This window comes from Ruditapes philippinarum, unplaced genomic scaffold (genome assembly GCF_026571515.1).
Source record: "Ruditapes philippinarum isolate M1 unplaced genomic scaffold, ASM2657151v2 ctg6975_1_1_1_1, whole genome shotgun sequence".
Classification (NCBI taxonomy): domain Eukaryota; kingdom Metazoa; phylum Mollusca; class Bivalvia; order Venerida; family Veneridae; genus Ruditapes; species Ruditapes philippinarum.
The window spans coordinates 135128-150986 of NW_026863786.1; the positions used below are offsets into that span (position 1 = coordinate 135128).

The 15859-nt window shown below is 31.9% G+C and overlaps 1 protein-coding gene across 7 annotated transcripts in view; it reads right to left on the bottom strand.

Annotated features, from left to right (window-relative positions):
• LOC132723335 (breast cancer anti-estrogen resistance protein 3 homolog) overlaps nt 1–15464 on the bottom strand; it is a 30975-nt gene extending 15511 nt beyond the window's left edge. Inside the window, exons 1-2 of one of the 7 annotated variants that reach the window (XM_060708027.1) lie at nt 15289–15464; nt 5425–5510 (exon numbers count right to left, since the gene is read on the bottom strand). Coding sequence is in view for 3 of the 7 variants with exons in the window: in XM_060708019.1 (XP_060564002.1) it covers nt 1430–1521 (92 nt within the window). In the remaining 4 variants the exon portion in view is untranslated. Of the gene's footprint in view, nt 1–1429; nt 2060–2954; nt 2993–3641; nt 3733–5424; nt 5511–8406; nt 8604–15288 lie in introns of those variants that run through there. The other 6 variants (XM_060708028.1, XM_060708025.1, XM_060708026.1 and 3 more) reach the window with 6 other exon arrangements.
• Nucleotides 15465–15859: the final 395 nt, after the last annotated feature.

Sequence of the window (15859 nt, forward strand, 5' to 3'; positions counted from 1 at the left end):
CCCCACCACCCAACATCACCCCCACACTACACCTCACAGACACTGACCTTATATACAAGTGGCTTAATTATTGAGTTAAAAAGTTGACCTTTTTGTCAGATGTTTAAAGTTACCACATCTGTGACAATGAAGACTTACCTATTTTAGGCCAATATATCACAGCTTACATTGAGTATACACTCTAGCGCTGCATTTGACTACAATATTTCTGTTGCAAGGTGTGGATGGTATAGCTTTCAAGTCAATGAACATACTCAATCAAACAGTGCCTACAATATTTTCAATTTTGCCATTTTAGGTCTTGTTTCAAGATTCATCATTTTTGTACTTTTCATACATGTGAACTCTCCCACTTTTAGCGGGAGACTCCCACTTTTTGCAGCCATATTTTCAAAGATTTTTCTTAAAATAAGGGGTATTTTCACAAATTAAAGAAATCTCCCTCTTTTTGATGTTTGTTTATTGCAAATTCTAAAACCTCCCTCTTTTTGAAGAAAAAATCTCCCACTTGATCATTAAAAAGTTCACATGTATGACTTTTATATTTGAATGCCTTAAACAAATAATGGAGAGCTCCAAATTCCATGCTGGAAATCACAGTTATAGGCCGATAAGGAAGCTTGTTCACAGCTAATATAGGAAAGATTAGTCTATGATTACAGTAATATTGTGTTTATATTCTGATAACAGTGTGACATAACCTAGGAAATGTAAACAAGATCTATCACAATAACTTAACTGTATAGTAGAAAAACTTTACCAAAGTCCTGTTTAAATTTGTGCCCTAAATGCTATCTTACAAATAGTACTTTAATACATAGAATATTTGATAGTTTCCTAAATGTCATAGCAAAAATTAAAGTTAAAACTGTGTAATAATTTGTTGTCATTTGTTTTACTATAGTCACAACATCACTATGTTTAAATGTTATATATCACATGGCGATATTCCAGCTTTTATAATGTTTGATATGCTGGGCCAGGCATTATCATACAGACAAAAGCTAGAATTTTAGTTAACCACTATAATGTCTACAAGCACAACCAAATAAGGTTTCATATATGAGCCGCGTCACGACAAAACCAACATAATGGGTTTGCGACCAGCATGGATCCAGACCAGCCTGAGCATCCGCGCAATCTGATCAGGATCCATGCTGTTCGCTATCAGTTTCTCTACTTGTTATAGGGTTTGTAAGCGAACAGCATGGATCCTGATCAGACTGCGCGGATGCGCAGGCTGGTCTGGATCCATGCTGGTCGCAAACGCACTATGTTGGTTTTGTCGTGACACGGCTCATATTATACTTGCCAACCTATTTTGCTTACAATCTTTAAAACACTTTTTATTTCCAAATCCAATAAAAAGGAATTTTCACATATATACTGAAAGCAAACAAAACTTCAACAACAGAAAAATTTCAATTACCTGCAAAGGTCATGATGTAATTGTTCCAATTTTCCAAATGATGACATTTTCCCACAATTACTTATAAATGGCACATATGACAGTAATTCCATATAACAGTCTGGTTCTCTTTGTTTTAAATTTGACAATAATCAGACTGGTTCTTTATCCACAATTTTGTTCTCAGATTCACAATAAAACAATAAATAAAATATTATTTTCCCCTAACAATTGTTCCAAAAACTGACTGTAAACAATCAATAAGAAATTAAATTCATCATGAAATCGTGCAAAATGCTAAACTGTTACACTCAGAATATAAAACTTATTTCATAAAAACATTTCTGCGTAATTTCATACAACAGGTGAAGAGTTTTCAAACATTTTTTTTGATCGAATGATTTGATGATAAGTAATAATTTTGGAGCTAATCTTGGGTACAGGGGAATATATTTATAGCTGTATATTTGCTGAATTTATCACAATGTTTATCTACAACATCATTCCATAGCTCTGATAGATTCAAGCTTTTAAATGTTTATCTTGCAGGAAAATCTTGGACCAGTTGATCAACAGGTATCTCTACATGACTCAGGTACATCTAAATCTTCACCCACCACCTCCTCATTATCCTTCACAACAACAACATGAAAAATTGGCAATATATTTCCTCATATGAACAATTAAACAAACAAATCTGGTGAAATTTTATCTCATTACTCTGATTTATGTATTCTGTAATTATTTTGTTTCTAATTAAAGGAAAATTCTTCAGAAAATATACTGTATTGAAGTTATCAAAATGTGAGATTGTCTGATATGCAAACCAACTATGTGTTTTTGTACAATATAAATTATAATGTTAAATTTTTATAGTCTTAAACTCTCAACTTACTGCAGCTTCTTGTTGCTATGCAACCAGCGCAGACCAAAATCAGGTGCACATCGTCAGCTCATGGTCTGCACTATTCACTCTGTACGTTTTGACATTGTTCTGCACTGGTCACATGACTAAAATCTGATGCTGCAAGCAGGTTGAGGGTTAAAGGAACTCCAATGAGGTCTAAATAACAATTAATTTGAATTTCTATCATAGATCAGCTAAAATATACTTAAATACATAGAAACATGCAAAAGGTAATTCATAAATGTACTCAGAAGTGAATTAAAGATCATACTTTTGTGCTATCCTTTGCCCAATTTGAGTAAAAACTAGCACTAAAAGGCAGCAATTTATGCCTTTCAATTTTAGAACATTTTTCACAATAAGATAAATTATTCTGGAAAAGGAGAATGAGTAAATGATCTAAAATCTTGAACCCATGTTATTGGTCTATACCAATATCAAATGGAATATTAGTCTTGAAAAAATATGTTCAGTCCCATCATGTGAATTTTTTTTACCTAAGTGGAGTCCCTTTAACTAAACCTAAGATATTAGGTACGTCATAATTAATAACTTCCTCATTTTAAGTAGTCAGACATCTCAAAATTAAATATAATTTGTTTTATGATATAAACCAGATTCTTAAATATGTCATTTTACTTTAACAAATCATTTTTCTCCATTAGAAAAACAAGAACAGAATTTCACATCAATCTGGAAGCTGTTTTATTTTACTGACAACTTGGGTGTATTTGAAAACTAAAGTGAAATATTCTCTATGAAAAATTTTAATCACAATATAATATATATCCAGAACATATTAAAACACATCCCAAAACTTCCTCATTAAAATATCCTGAATGGAATAGTATTGAATCAAAAGAGTTCGTAGATTTAATAATATATAAATATATTGTTATCGATGATACTTCATTTCACTCCTCCCAGCTTATATATAACAAACAATAAACAACCCTTCAGGAATTTTTAACAAGTGTTCTGCACAAAAATATATATATGAGAGTCATAAAACAGAAATTTCATTCACATGTAAATCCTTGCCTTAAATCATGACATTCTATGACTCAAAATTACACTGCAGCCAAATCGGTACACATTATATTGCTATCTATATAAGGAAATTAACATTTATCTTTATTTTGATTCTCAAGTACAATATGTTGCCTCATTTTTATATTTCAAAGCATTTTTTTTCCATAAAAGCTGGCAATAATAAAAGAAATGAATAATACAGAATCATTTCATCATGAAAATAAAATCAAAATAAAATAATGGACTCAAAGAAAAACTATACTATAGAGTTACACTAATAATGAAACTACTTACACATAGCAGAATGTTCCCACATTAGAGGAGTTCATACACAAATTGACACTAAATGACTGTAATCAAATAATCATGAAACATCAAGATGCAATGTAAATGTGCATAAAAAATTGTCTCAATTTTTTACATCCTTAAAGGCCAAGCTTAATTTTCATATTTGCTTCTTTAGTGTTTAAAAATTACTTCAGTGTAAACTTAAAACGATATAATTAGACTAATCAGGCTCAATCAAATAAGCCCGCAACTTTTTAAATTTTGTCGTGTTGAGCTTTCTTTAGGGATTCTTATATTCTCTATTTTATAGACATATTAGTCTTCATGCAGTTCTTCGGTGCTAATCAGGGGGCATGAGCCATGAGGGGATGTTGCACTTTTTCATTATCCCTTATGTACAGACTAAATCAAACCGAGTCTACAATTTTCATGTAATTTTGTTGTGATTAATGCTTCTGATGGATCACTTTTTCCAGATATTATTACAGTGTAAGCCTATATTTATTAACATTGTAATAATTATATAACTATCTCTGTTAACAGTCAAGCATCACATTTCAAGCATTATACACAGGGCTGAAAATTTAAAATGGCCTAATGTAATAAAATTTGTAATATTTAGGGCCTAGAACAAAAAATATTGTTTGTTTCCCCAACATCCGCTAATTACCCCCAAACATCACAGCTACCAAAAGATTTTATTGCCTAGGAAAAAAAATGTTTTTTTTTAACCTAACATGGAAACAGAGAATGTGATCAACGTGATTGAGGTATAGGAAACAAAGATAATTTTAAGGCTTGCCTTGTAACATTTTTTCAAAAAAAATTAAAAAAATTTATAACAGTTACAATGACTTAAACATTTGGAAGATGACATGGAGGAAGACGGTGGAATTTAAATGAATTAAAAGACTTGAAAATGACATGGGGTGAGGCGGAGAAAAAGGCAAAGAATCAGACTGAATGAAGAGACCTTGATTTGACCTTATGCTCCGCCCAGAATGAAGAGTTAGGTAGATAGACCATCATTACAGAAAATCTTTCTTTTCACCTTCAGATAATTTCAGCATTAAATTAACTTTGGTATAAATAAATGGAAGCTGGTTTTAATGGTATAGGTTTTGGACATCTTATAAAGTGAAGTGTATGTAACCATTACCTATTAACATGGGGGGGGGGAAATTACCATTAAATGATACCATTAATCACACCAGGTGGCAGCACACAATTTATATCAGTTATTTTGCCATTCCAAATTCATTCTATCTCCACCTTTTTAAAAAATTCCACAACATAAATACAGTTAACAGTTTTTTGAGTGATTAATCAAATTTGGGTGACCTCACCAAAGGATCTAGTCCTTTTGCGTTTTTTTTATGAGAGTAAAATGAGGCAATCAGTATCCTCTCTATACCAACTGACCTCATTTCACTTGTAAAGGGACTTCACTGAGGTTGTTAGAGGAAATATTTTCCCTGAAATTTGTGTATCATTTGATACAGGTCTGGGTGCAAATTTTTAGATTATTCCCTCATTCTGTTTTTCTAGAATCATTAATTTTGACATTAATACTGTTCAAAATGTCCCAATAATGAATCAAAGCACAGAAGGCGCTGAATTTGTTTGGGTCTCAGAATGTAAGAAAGGTGCAGGTTGTGAGATTATATGTATAGTGCCACCAATGCTTTCCAGCGTTTTAATTGTAGTAAATTGGCTATAAGACTAATTGCAACACTTATATTCAATCCAATGTTTATTTGACTTAAACAATTTGAAAAAAAAGAGTTACCTTTACTGGGATTTGAACTCCAGACCTCTTGCTTCCTAAGCGAGCCCGAAAACCCTTCAGCCACGGTGAATTTATATGTGAACGGCCTGAAGAAAACCATATTATTCTAAATAAGGGCTTGTAACGACTTTAACTTTTGTTTAACACAGATGTAAATAATCCTGGAGCTTACTATAAGCATGTATATTTATAAAGAATCAAAGGGCTGCAAGTTCTGTGGTATTTTCTGATCTTTGCAACCTAAATCGTACTGTATATCTGTATGCATTTTCCCGTATAAGTTTATTTTTATGTATTGTAATTCATTTTGCAAGGCACCAGAGTTTGATACATACGGAATTCTGCATAACTAGAGTTGCATCAAAAAATCATTTATGTTCATTTTTTTACGACAGCCACACTTTATCCTTGCATATCATGGCTACTTCCTTAACAAAGACACTTAAAAAAGAATTTAACCAAAAAAAAAAGTTTCCTCAACTGGGATTTGAACTCGAGACCTCTCACTCACTAAGTGAGCGCGTTACCCCTGTACCACGGAGAAATTATACAAACAATGTCTGAATAACATCAAGTCATTCTAAATTTAGAACTTCCATTGCATTTCGGGTTTGTAATCCTTATTAATTTCGAGGTATTTTGTTCAGGATAAACCTGTTGTTTAAAATTTAAGTAAATATTTTAGCGAAAATCTTCTCGCCCAAACAGTCCAACATGTAGAATCTATATATTCCACTACTCGGTTTGTGTAGTATTCGGTAATCGACATCGCTAAAAATAGTATTTTCATTGATAAAATCATATTCATCCGCGTATTTTGTGATTGTGCATTTATTGAAAATTCTATAAGCCAACACTATTTTTAAACTTTGAATGCGTTGTAATTTGTTGGATACTTGTAACAAAATAAAAATATTTCTTTCTTTTAAATCGCTAGTTTTAAGCTGTTTTGAGAACTACTTGTTATTAGGTTTGTCGTAAACTTCTGTGTCAGAGATTGAATGTCCGCTTTGTATTTACTTATTTTCGATCAGAAAATACAATAAAAGAATATTAGAAATCTTCGCCCATTCGGGAATTACTTTGCTTGTAAATTAAGGCGCCTGTCTTTGACCATCTTTATGCAGTGATCTCCCCTGAATTTTTCGGCGTTAGTCCACATACAAAAGGGAAGTAACCGCTTCAAAAAGTGGACTACTTTCGGCATTTGCAATTAACAACATTAGACTCTGAAATTTCGCTACCATAATTTGTTTGGTCTGACGACCCAAACAAATAAAAACGCTGCAACATACGCTTTTCACTCAAAACGGACCAAGAATGGCATAAAAGATGGATCGCATACAATATGGATTTTCAATCAAATACTGAGCAGTGTCATTTCTTGATTTTTCTATGCACTTTTTCTATTTGAAATGCTTCACTTGATATAATTGTAAGAATTTTAAATTTCATGTTTATAGGTGTTTTGACCTCAGTGTCCGAGTTCCTTTAAGACATATCACCATAAAATGACTATGAGCTTACAAAAGTATGTAATAGGGTAGTCATTATAAACCAGTGTGAGGTCAAGAAAAACTTCACCATATAATCACTGACCTAATGTATTGTACAGTGAAACAGATGACTAATTACTTGAAGTTTAAGAGTGTCATTCTTAACTATGTGTCACCAAGACCCCCATCCTTTCACATAACTGTACAGTGACCTACTTATGACTTTAAAAAAATATTTTCATTAAAAAAAAAATTCAAAGAAACATTTTAGAATTTAATACCTTATAGTAAGAGTTTCATCTTGCAGGCTTTCAGTGAGGATGTCAAAGGGTCATGGTTCTAAACTCTGGTTCCCACTTATGCATGTTAAAATGGACAGAGAGATACCAGGTGTTTATTTTCTGCAAAGATGACATAATACCTTTACCAGGTCTCTTGAAACTTAATAAAGATTAAAATCCTCCCCCCCCCCCCCCCAAAAAAAAAAAAAAAAAATTAAAAAAAAAAAAGAAATACAAAGGTAATACAATTAAAATATATTTTGTATTTACATCTACTTTTTTTTTCTTATTTCAAGTATTAAGGATAAATACCTGTGTCATTATTTATATTCAGGTATCAGTTTCAATGCTGCAAAGACATTTCAAAATAGAAAATAAAGGTACAAAAGACTAGAGAAAATATTTCACCCCTAAATTTATCATTCAGATATCAGATACACTGTAAAGACTGTATCACATTATTTTGAAGTGTGTATCTTTATAAAAACTTTCTCTCTCAGCTAAATAAACACTGTCAAAGTGACTATAAATTATCACTTTAACACGTATTTCTTAAATCTAAATATGCATGCATTACCAGGCCATCTAAAATATATGTAAACGCAGGATAATTGAAGCCCTGTATGTTTGACAATAAAAACACCTCTAATACAGCGCTAAAATAGACCGTTTCCTGTATTTAGGACAACCATTATCAGAATGATATAAATGTTGTAGTTGGTTTTTTTTACCTTATTACAGTTTTGTAATGTTTAAGTCACACAAAATTTGCTGATGAAAAACCCCTATGTCCCTTTTATGTGTAGACTAGAACAGAGCAGCTCAGGACCTAGTCAAAATATTTTGATATGTCAAAGTTGATAATCTGAGATATTTTCGCTCTGGGTCAGAATCTCGCTTCTACGAGATGTTGCCCAGACACGAAAATAGCACAATATAATCTTGCCGATCAGTACAGGACCCACGAAATCTTCCTGACCATGCAAACATACATCTTATAATGCATGAAGTGTTTGAAAAACAACAGAAGCTCTAACACTGTTCATTACCGACAACAACAAATCAAAGTAGCATAATGATGTCAAAACTTTTTTACAGTGACGTGCCACTGTTACTTATTGTAAAACATTAGACAAACAATAAATAATCACAGATTCTGATATATGTCATCATTAATTACAAAGTTTAAATTCACCAACACTCACCAGTTTATCATGTATCACACAGCTTTATTTTAAAGCCTCCACCAAATTCCCTGTAGTGTTTTATCAAAATATTGCACCTGAATTTAATCCATGGGTAAAAACGTTAAAAACTGAAAATGTTAAAATGCAATTCTGTGTGATAAGAGAGACAAATGTTGGCTGTGTAAAATATGGCTGGCTGCAATACAGTGATATTATAATTGTTTATCTTACTAATAAACAATTTATCATGTCAAATTAGGCACTTAAGAATAAACACTGGGTTCCTGATAAAACATGAAATGTGGAGAAAATTTGTTACATATTTTCCCTTGAATAAGACAATTGTGTTGGACTATATAAAGCTATATCATCTTCTGCGTTTGAATTTTGAAAAAGAATAATTCCAGAATGCTCGTTTGAAAGAAATATAATTATGTTTCTTCTGGTAATTGTATTATGTTTTGATCTGATGAAGGCATATATCCGAAACAACTACAATAAATAATTACTGAATGTTCCTGTTTATATAATAATGGGTTATTAAATTTTCCCTATCAGCAAAATGGCCAAAGCACAAAATCATTGGTAACGGTTAAAGGCCTACTTTAAATGGCAGCGAAGAACATTTTATTCTGTTAAATCTTAATCCACAGTTTTTATGTGTTATATTAGAAACATTCTATATAACAACATATTCAAGAATCGACCATAATATTGAAGAAACACCATAGTTTCACTTTCAAGCTTCATGTAAATATTTGATTTTCCAACCTTTGTTGTGTTAGATTTTAGCCAGGAAATTCCAAAATCAAACTATTGGTAATCACCAATACCTCACAAATAATCAAACATATTTCATTATTTTCTCTGTTAATTAAAAAAAAAACCAAAATATCCTATGAACACAGACTTCATTTCTTCCAGTGTTTTATTTTTATTTTAATTTTTTAAATTTTTATTTTTGGACAAAAGAATGCTTTCTGCTCATGAAATTATCAAGTCACATGATCTGAATGAAAAATGCATAATTCTGTAAGGCTTTCTTTAGATTACACAAGTCCAACACATTAACCACTTGGCCACCATTTAATTAATTACCTCTGCAGTATGTTTTTTTATTCATATTTATCTAAGCCATTTTCAAAATTTTCTGAATATAATAAAAATACATAACAAAACATTACAGGAATTATGTAGTTCAAAATCATGACAAAAAAACACATAAAATTTCATTCATTTACCTTTTGTAGTTATAATTACCTTACTACCCATAAGCCGTTTTCAACATTTACTGAATTTTATAAAAATACATTACAGGAATTGTGTATTTCGAAATCCTGACAAGAACCACATAGCAACATTTATGTTGGCCTTTACTATAATTTGTATGAACATTCTTTCTATCTGACTCTGAAGTGGGTAATTAAATATGGCAGAAGTATTTTTTATTGTTATTCATCCACACCTTAAACTTAACAATAGTTCAAGAGTCACATACTTGTGTCCATTTTTAATACAATAACTGACAGACTGATGTTATCGTCATTGGTAGGGTAATCTTATTTAATGCATATACTAGTAATCAAAATTAATGTGGTTTTACTTTTCATTTTTTTAAAAGAAAAAAAAAGATGGATACACATTTTGATATCATTGTTACAAAAAAATGGCAAAAAAACAACACATTTCTTAAACTATTAAAAAACCAAACATTTTTATGTAATTTTAAAAACTGTTGCCTGTTAAATCAAACCAAAACCAAAAGTTTTAACTTTATATTGGCCTGATATTTTTGTAGAGAAATATTTGAAATATTGGTGTAATCTGATACATTTGTTTCTTCTCCAACATAAACAGAAAAGATTAATATATCATGAAACATTATGTTGCCCTGCAGAAGCATTTAGTCATTGAAGGTCATTGCAGTCTCTTTAAGTAATAAAAATTTTCTTCCTGTCGAAAAAGGCATTAAAGTGTTTGAATAATAAAGATATTATGGACTTTACTGTATATTGTAATATATATATCATAAAATTATGTATGATATAAATGTATTATACCCTTATGTTTTTCATAACAGTACAATGAATTGCAAGGCAAAATAGTAGGTGGATCACTGACCCTATTTTACCTATGACCGGGACACTCTTTGGGATTCACCAAAAAAAAGAAGAAGAAAAATAAGATAAATTATTATGGATTTAGAATAAATGTAACATGCTTATTACCTGAAGAAAGTACCACAGCACTGAATGTGAAATAATTTATGATAAAGGTAGCAAAATGTTAACATAGTGGTATTTTGACTTCCATTCAAAATACTTAGTTACTTTAACTTAACTGATTGCCAAAACACCAAAAGGTAACATTTGGAAACTGCAAAAGGACTTCAAAATAATAGAAAAAAAAGAACATTTGCATTTTGAGGCTTGATGGGCCATAGATTTAAAATACAGGATCTCCAAAAGTAACTCATCAACAATGAAAAAAAAAACAAATAAATCTTATGGCAACCGAAAGCAAAGAATGTAAGAAAATCTTCAATCTTTGGAACACTAGAGAACTTGAAAATTTTATACAAAAACAAAATCCCAGTTTCTTACATAAATCACTTTATGGCCAATTTAACAGTAAAACAATGTCTACTCTCTAAAAAGAATACTCAAGCACCGGTTAATTCACCCAAACAATTCATTTTGATTCCAGCAAAAAAAACCTTCTATAACAAAACCTTGAACTCTGCCAACCTCCTGGCAGCCTAGCACCATGAACTCAATGGCTCAAAGTTAACATACGTAACTGAGTTTTTTTTTTATTGGGGTTGGCTCCATAAAGACTTGTTTAGATTATGTAACATTTCATAAATGATTTCCATGTTGGACAAAAAAATTTCACACATACTGAGGCCACAGACTAGCACTGGCATTTTATTTCCTCCAATTGTAAATGGGTCCTGTGCAATTAACACTGTCAATAATGCATTGGTGTCTTAACAAAAATTATTAAGCTCTTATAATTATATAAACTAGGTTCTATTTATCTTTTTCTTCGTCAGGTGGTTCCAGTTAATTCTCAACCACCCTAACTGGCCTCATGATATATTACCTGATTTTTAAAATTGTAATATGCTGGCTTCATACCTTCTGATCCCCTTAGCCAGTCAGCATAGCTCAATCGGTTTGAGTGCGAGACTTGTAATTGACATGGTGGGTTCGATTCCCAGACTGGCCAACTAAACATTACTAATCAGTCATTCGGATGAGACTTTAAATCGGGGTCCCATGTATGAGTGCTAAAACACTTGGTATGTTAAAGAACCAGGAGAAGCTTCTGAAATTGGAGCATCTCTGTATCTTGCACTTTCCTCCAAAATCTAAAATGACTAATACTCTTCTGGAGGACTTGCCAATATGGGCAACCGGTGGCGAGTATAAATTTACCCAAATACACACACTGATCCCCTTTCAAATTTACATTTTACACAGTCTGCCCACTGTTTAATTGTTTAGGACCAAATTATTTTTTATTTGCAGACAGAATGTGCCATTTTTCATGCAATGACACAGTGTCATTGAAGGTTCCAAGATCACCGTGACAACTGCTTTATGAAAATATCTTCAGATTTTTTTTCAATTCTGACATTATTCACCATTTTCACGTTTAAATGTTGAACCCTTAATGAAACTGCTGCTAAAAGGCATGCTTTGTCACAAGCTTGCATTTAACCTTTCCATTTATTAAACAAAGCCTGCAACATTTTAAATTTTGCCATTTAGAGTGTTTTTAATATTCCTTCTTCTTTTTTTTGTTGATAAACTCTCTCCCAAAAAACAAGATAATATTGGAATGCAAATGCTTCATTTTGAAGCAACAAGTATCACTGATGGCGGTAAATAACACCCTCACTGCAAAAAGCTTTTATTAAAAAAACAACAAAAAAACAAGAGCCATGACAGGGGCATACTTTTCCTATTACCAAATGCAAACAAGAACCGGTTGAACCGGGTGATGCTCTCGAGAAGGTTTTGGGCACAGGAAAGTATATAAAAAAATGTACAAAGGACAAAAACTCCAAAATAAGGCAATGCAGAGTTATGTTTTTTTGCACTGCACTTCTATTCAATGAGATCTATTTATCTATAAAGTTTTGTGATGATATCTCTTATAGTTTCAGAGTTATGTCCCGGGTAAAATTCAAAAGTGTAAAAATGAACAAAAGGCAGTAACTCCAAAATTAGACAAGGCTGTGTTTAGGTTCTTTAGCATTGCATTTCTATCCAATGAGATCTATTTACCTACAAAGTTTCATGTTAATATCTCTAATAGTTTTAGAGTTATGTCCCGGACAAAAGTCAAAAAGGACACAGGAAAGTATAAAAAAAATTAACAAAGGGCAATAACTTCAAAATAAGAACCTCTCTACCTACAAAGTTTCATGTTGATATCTCTTATAATTAGAGTAATGCCAGGACAAAGTTCAATGTGTCAAAATGAACAAAGGGCTTTAACTCCAAAATTAGGCAAGACAGAGTTATGGTTCTTCAACAATGCACTTTTACCCAATGTGATCTATCTACCTACAAAGTTTTATGATGTCCGATTGAATAGGGATAATGGGCCATTTCTAGTGTTATTTTCTTTTGTTTAATAGAGGGCCATGGCCCCTTATTCTATTGTTACGGAATGAATTCTATTGTTCCCTTTTGTTCTGTTTACAGTTACATGGCCCCCTATCCCTATTCTGTAGTGCGGACAGAGGGACAGACAAAGCGGCGACTATATGTTCGGGAGCATAAAAAGCATGTTATGAAGTTCTCTTTTGTGCTTTGTTTGCACATATAGATATGAAAATATGTCTTACTGGTATTTTAAAAACATGTGAGAGCAAAATTTTGACCGTCAAGTGTTGGGAAATACGCTACAGCAAGTTATATACCTTGACGTATATATATGAAGAAATCAGTTTTTGATGAACGTTCACACCTGAGGATAATTGTACATGATTGTAGAAGTTCCTGGAGTATTGACTATTATTACAAGGCAGTGCAATTTCAAGGATTCTATTTTGTCAGACCGATAAATCAATTTTCAGTTAAAAAGATACAACTTATGAATGGCAAGTCTCATTTAAATTAGAGCTGTCATTGATATCGACAATATCGATGTATCATTGATATTTTTTTGCCCATCAATAATCGATACACATTTTAAAAAATCGATACTTTTGACTTATAAATTAAATGTCTAGAAATTATAAAATTCACCCAAAATATATACAGAAGCAGTTATTTATATCTTATGTTATGCTTTTGTTAGATTACTGGAGGTTACGTACCACGGAGGATACGTACCAGGAGGTTACGTACCATTTTTGGAGGTTACGTACCACTTATATATTTTGGAGGATACGTACCATATATATAATTTATATAAAATACAAATAATATAGAGTATGGTATGTTGTTTATTCTTTTATATTCATACATATTTAATCTCATTACAAAATTAATACAATTAACGCGCGAATTTGAACAATAAACCTGATAGTTTCACACCTTATCCCTTAATATCACTTTATTATATATTTCTATAGTGGTACGTAATCTCCAAAAATGGTACATTTATGCAGTGGTACGTAACCTCCATGGTACGTAACCTCCAAATTCCCTTTTGTTATATAGTGGAATTATTTTATAGCAATGGTGACAAAAAATATTGTCTGGAAAAAATCATGCAGTGGTAAAGACACTGTACAGAACATGTTTTTGACTGAAATCATTGAAACAGGTATGAAAGTGAATGGCAGACAAGTGAGTATAGGATATTATCGATTTATCGGTGTATCGTTGATTTTAGTCACTTGATATCCATATATCGTTGATATGCTTTGCACTGAATCAATGACAGCTCTAATTTAAATAGTTACCTGGTTATCTCACCTTTTACACAGGTAGCATTATTAGTCTTGAACTGGTCAAGATATTTGGCTATTATACTCAACATCACTAATTCCGCGTCAATACTTATCTCGCGGTAATGGCATATTTTCATGTGACCAGTGTTAAAATTGGTCAGAATTGACATATTTAATTCAAACACCTTAACAACAAAGTTTTTGTGCAAAATAATTTAAATCTATAGATTTGTATGTAAAACTGAGCAACATTTTACAAACTTCTGCAAAAAACAACATTAGTCCATTAAATTGTTGCATACGTCTGAAACAATCATCATTTTCTAAATGTTCTTGTTTGTTGAAAAAATAAATTTTGAGTTACAATGTAAATATACTTTTAATACTTAAAATTATGCAAAATAACATAAAGACATTTTAACTGAAACATGAAAAAACTGAAATAAAACACCATTACCGCGAGTTAAATGATGACATACTGTTTTCTAAATAGTCCACACACGGTCTACATCTGACAAATTAAAACTAATTTTGATTGAATATATTGTTGTTTCTTTGTGTCATATAGCAGAAAAATGACTAAATGATACAGTTTATGACAGTTTTGGTAGTGTGAGTTTATTGTTTGTGTTCTTTACTGTTTTAAAGTGTTAAGTACCGTGACCTAAGAGGAGCACAGTATACATGTATGGGCATTTAAGAAGCGAGATTCTTGGCCCAGAACAAAATATCTAAGTTCAGACGTCAAAACATGTAAAAGAACCAAGGAATCTATTCAATAAGAGCTAGGGACTTGTTCCCGGATTTCCTTGTATCTCATAGCTGTCTCTAGTGTCTGCTGAGGTAAGGACCCTACTGGAAATAAGTGCTTGCACTTTCGTAGGTTATCCTTGACCGCCCGGTCTAAAGAAAATCAATCAATCAATCAATCAAAACAGTTGGCTATATAAATTAGCACACCTGTAGCACGTGAAAACGAAACTCACCTCTTAAACAAAAACAAATTCCATCTGTTTTTTTAAGTTAAATCTCGTTCGTCTACTGCATGGACAAGCATTTCTTTAAATAATTATAAATCAGAGACACAACTTCTCACTTAGTGAAACTTTAATTTACTTTGTAAACTTTCAACAGGAAGTTGATACCTGCGGTCAAGGTCAGTTTAGCTAAAATCGGCGCAGTCTAAAACGCGGACGCCTTCAATCGTAACAACTCGGCAATCTCCGTCAAGTTGACGAGAAGAACTTGACGGAGATTGCCGAGTTGTTACGATTGGTTTCATTGGCTAACAAATAAATAACATCTCACTTTTTTCGCGTTTGGCGGGATTTGTAAAAAATATTCACTTCGGTCAGAGAAATTGTTTGAGAAGTATGGTCTCTGGAACCTGGGAACTTTCTCGTGCTTGTGTTTTATTTACAATCGTGATAAATCCTCTGCCTGAACAAGTTTTAGCGTTTTAAAACTGTTACTTTTTATGTTTGCAGTGCTTATTTAGTAAATTCATTGTGCTTTGTGTATTTAAAATATTTTTTTTGTGTGATTTTCTAAAAAAAA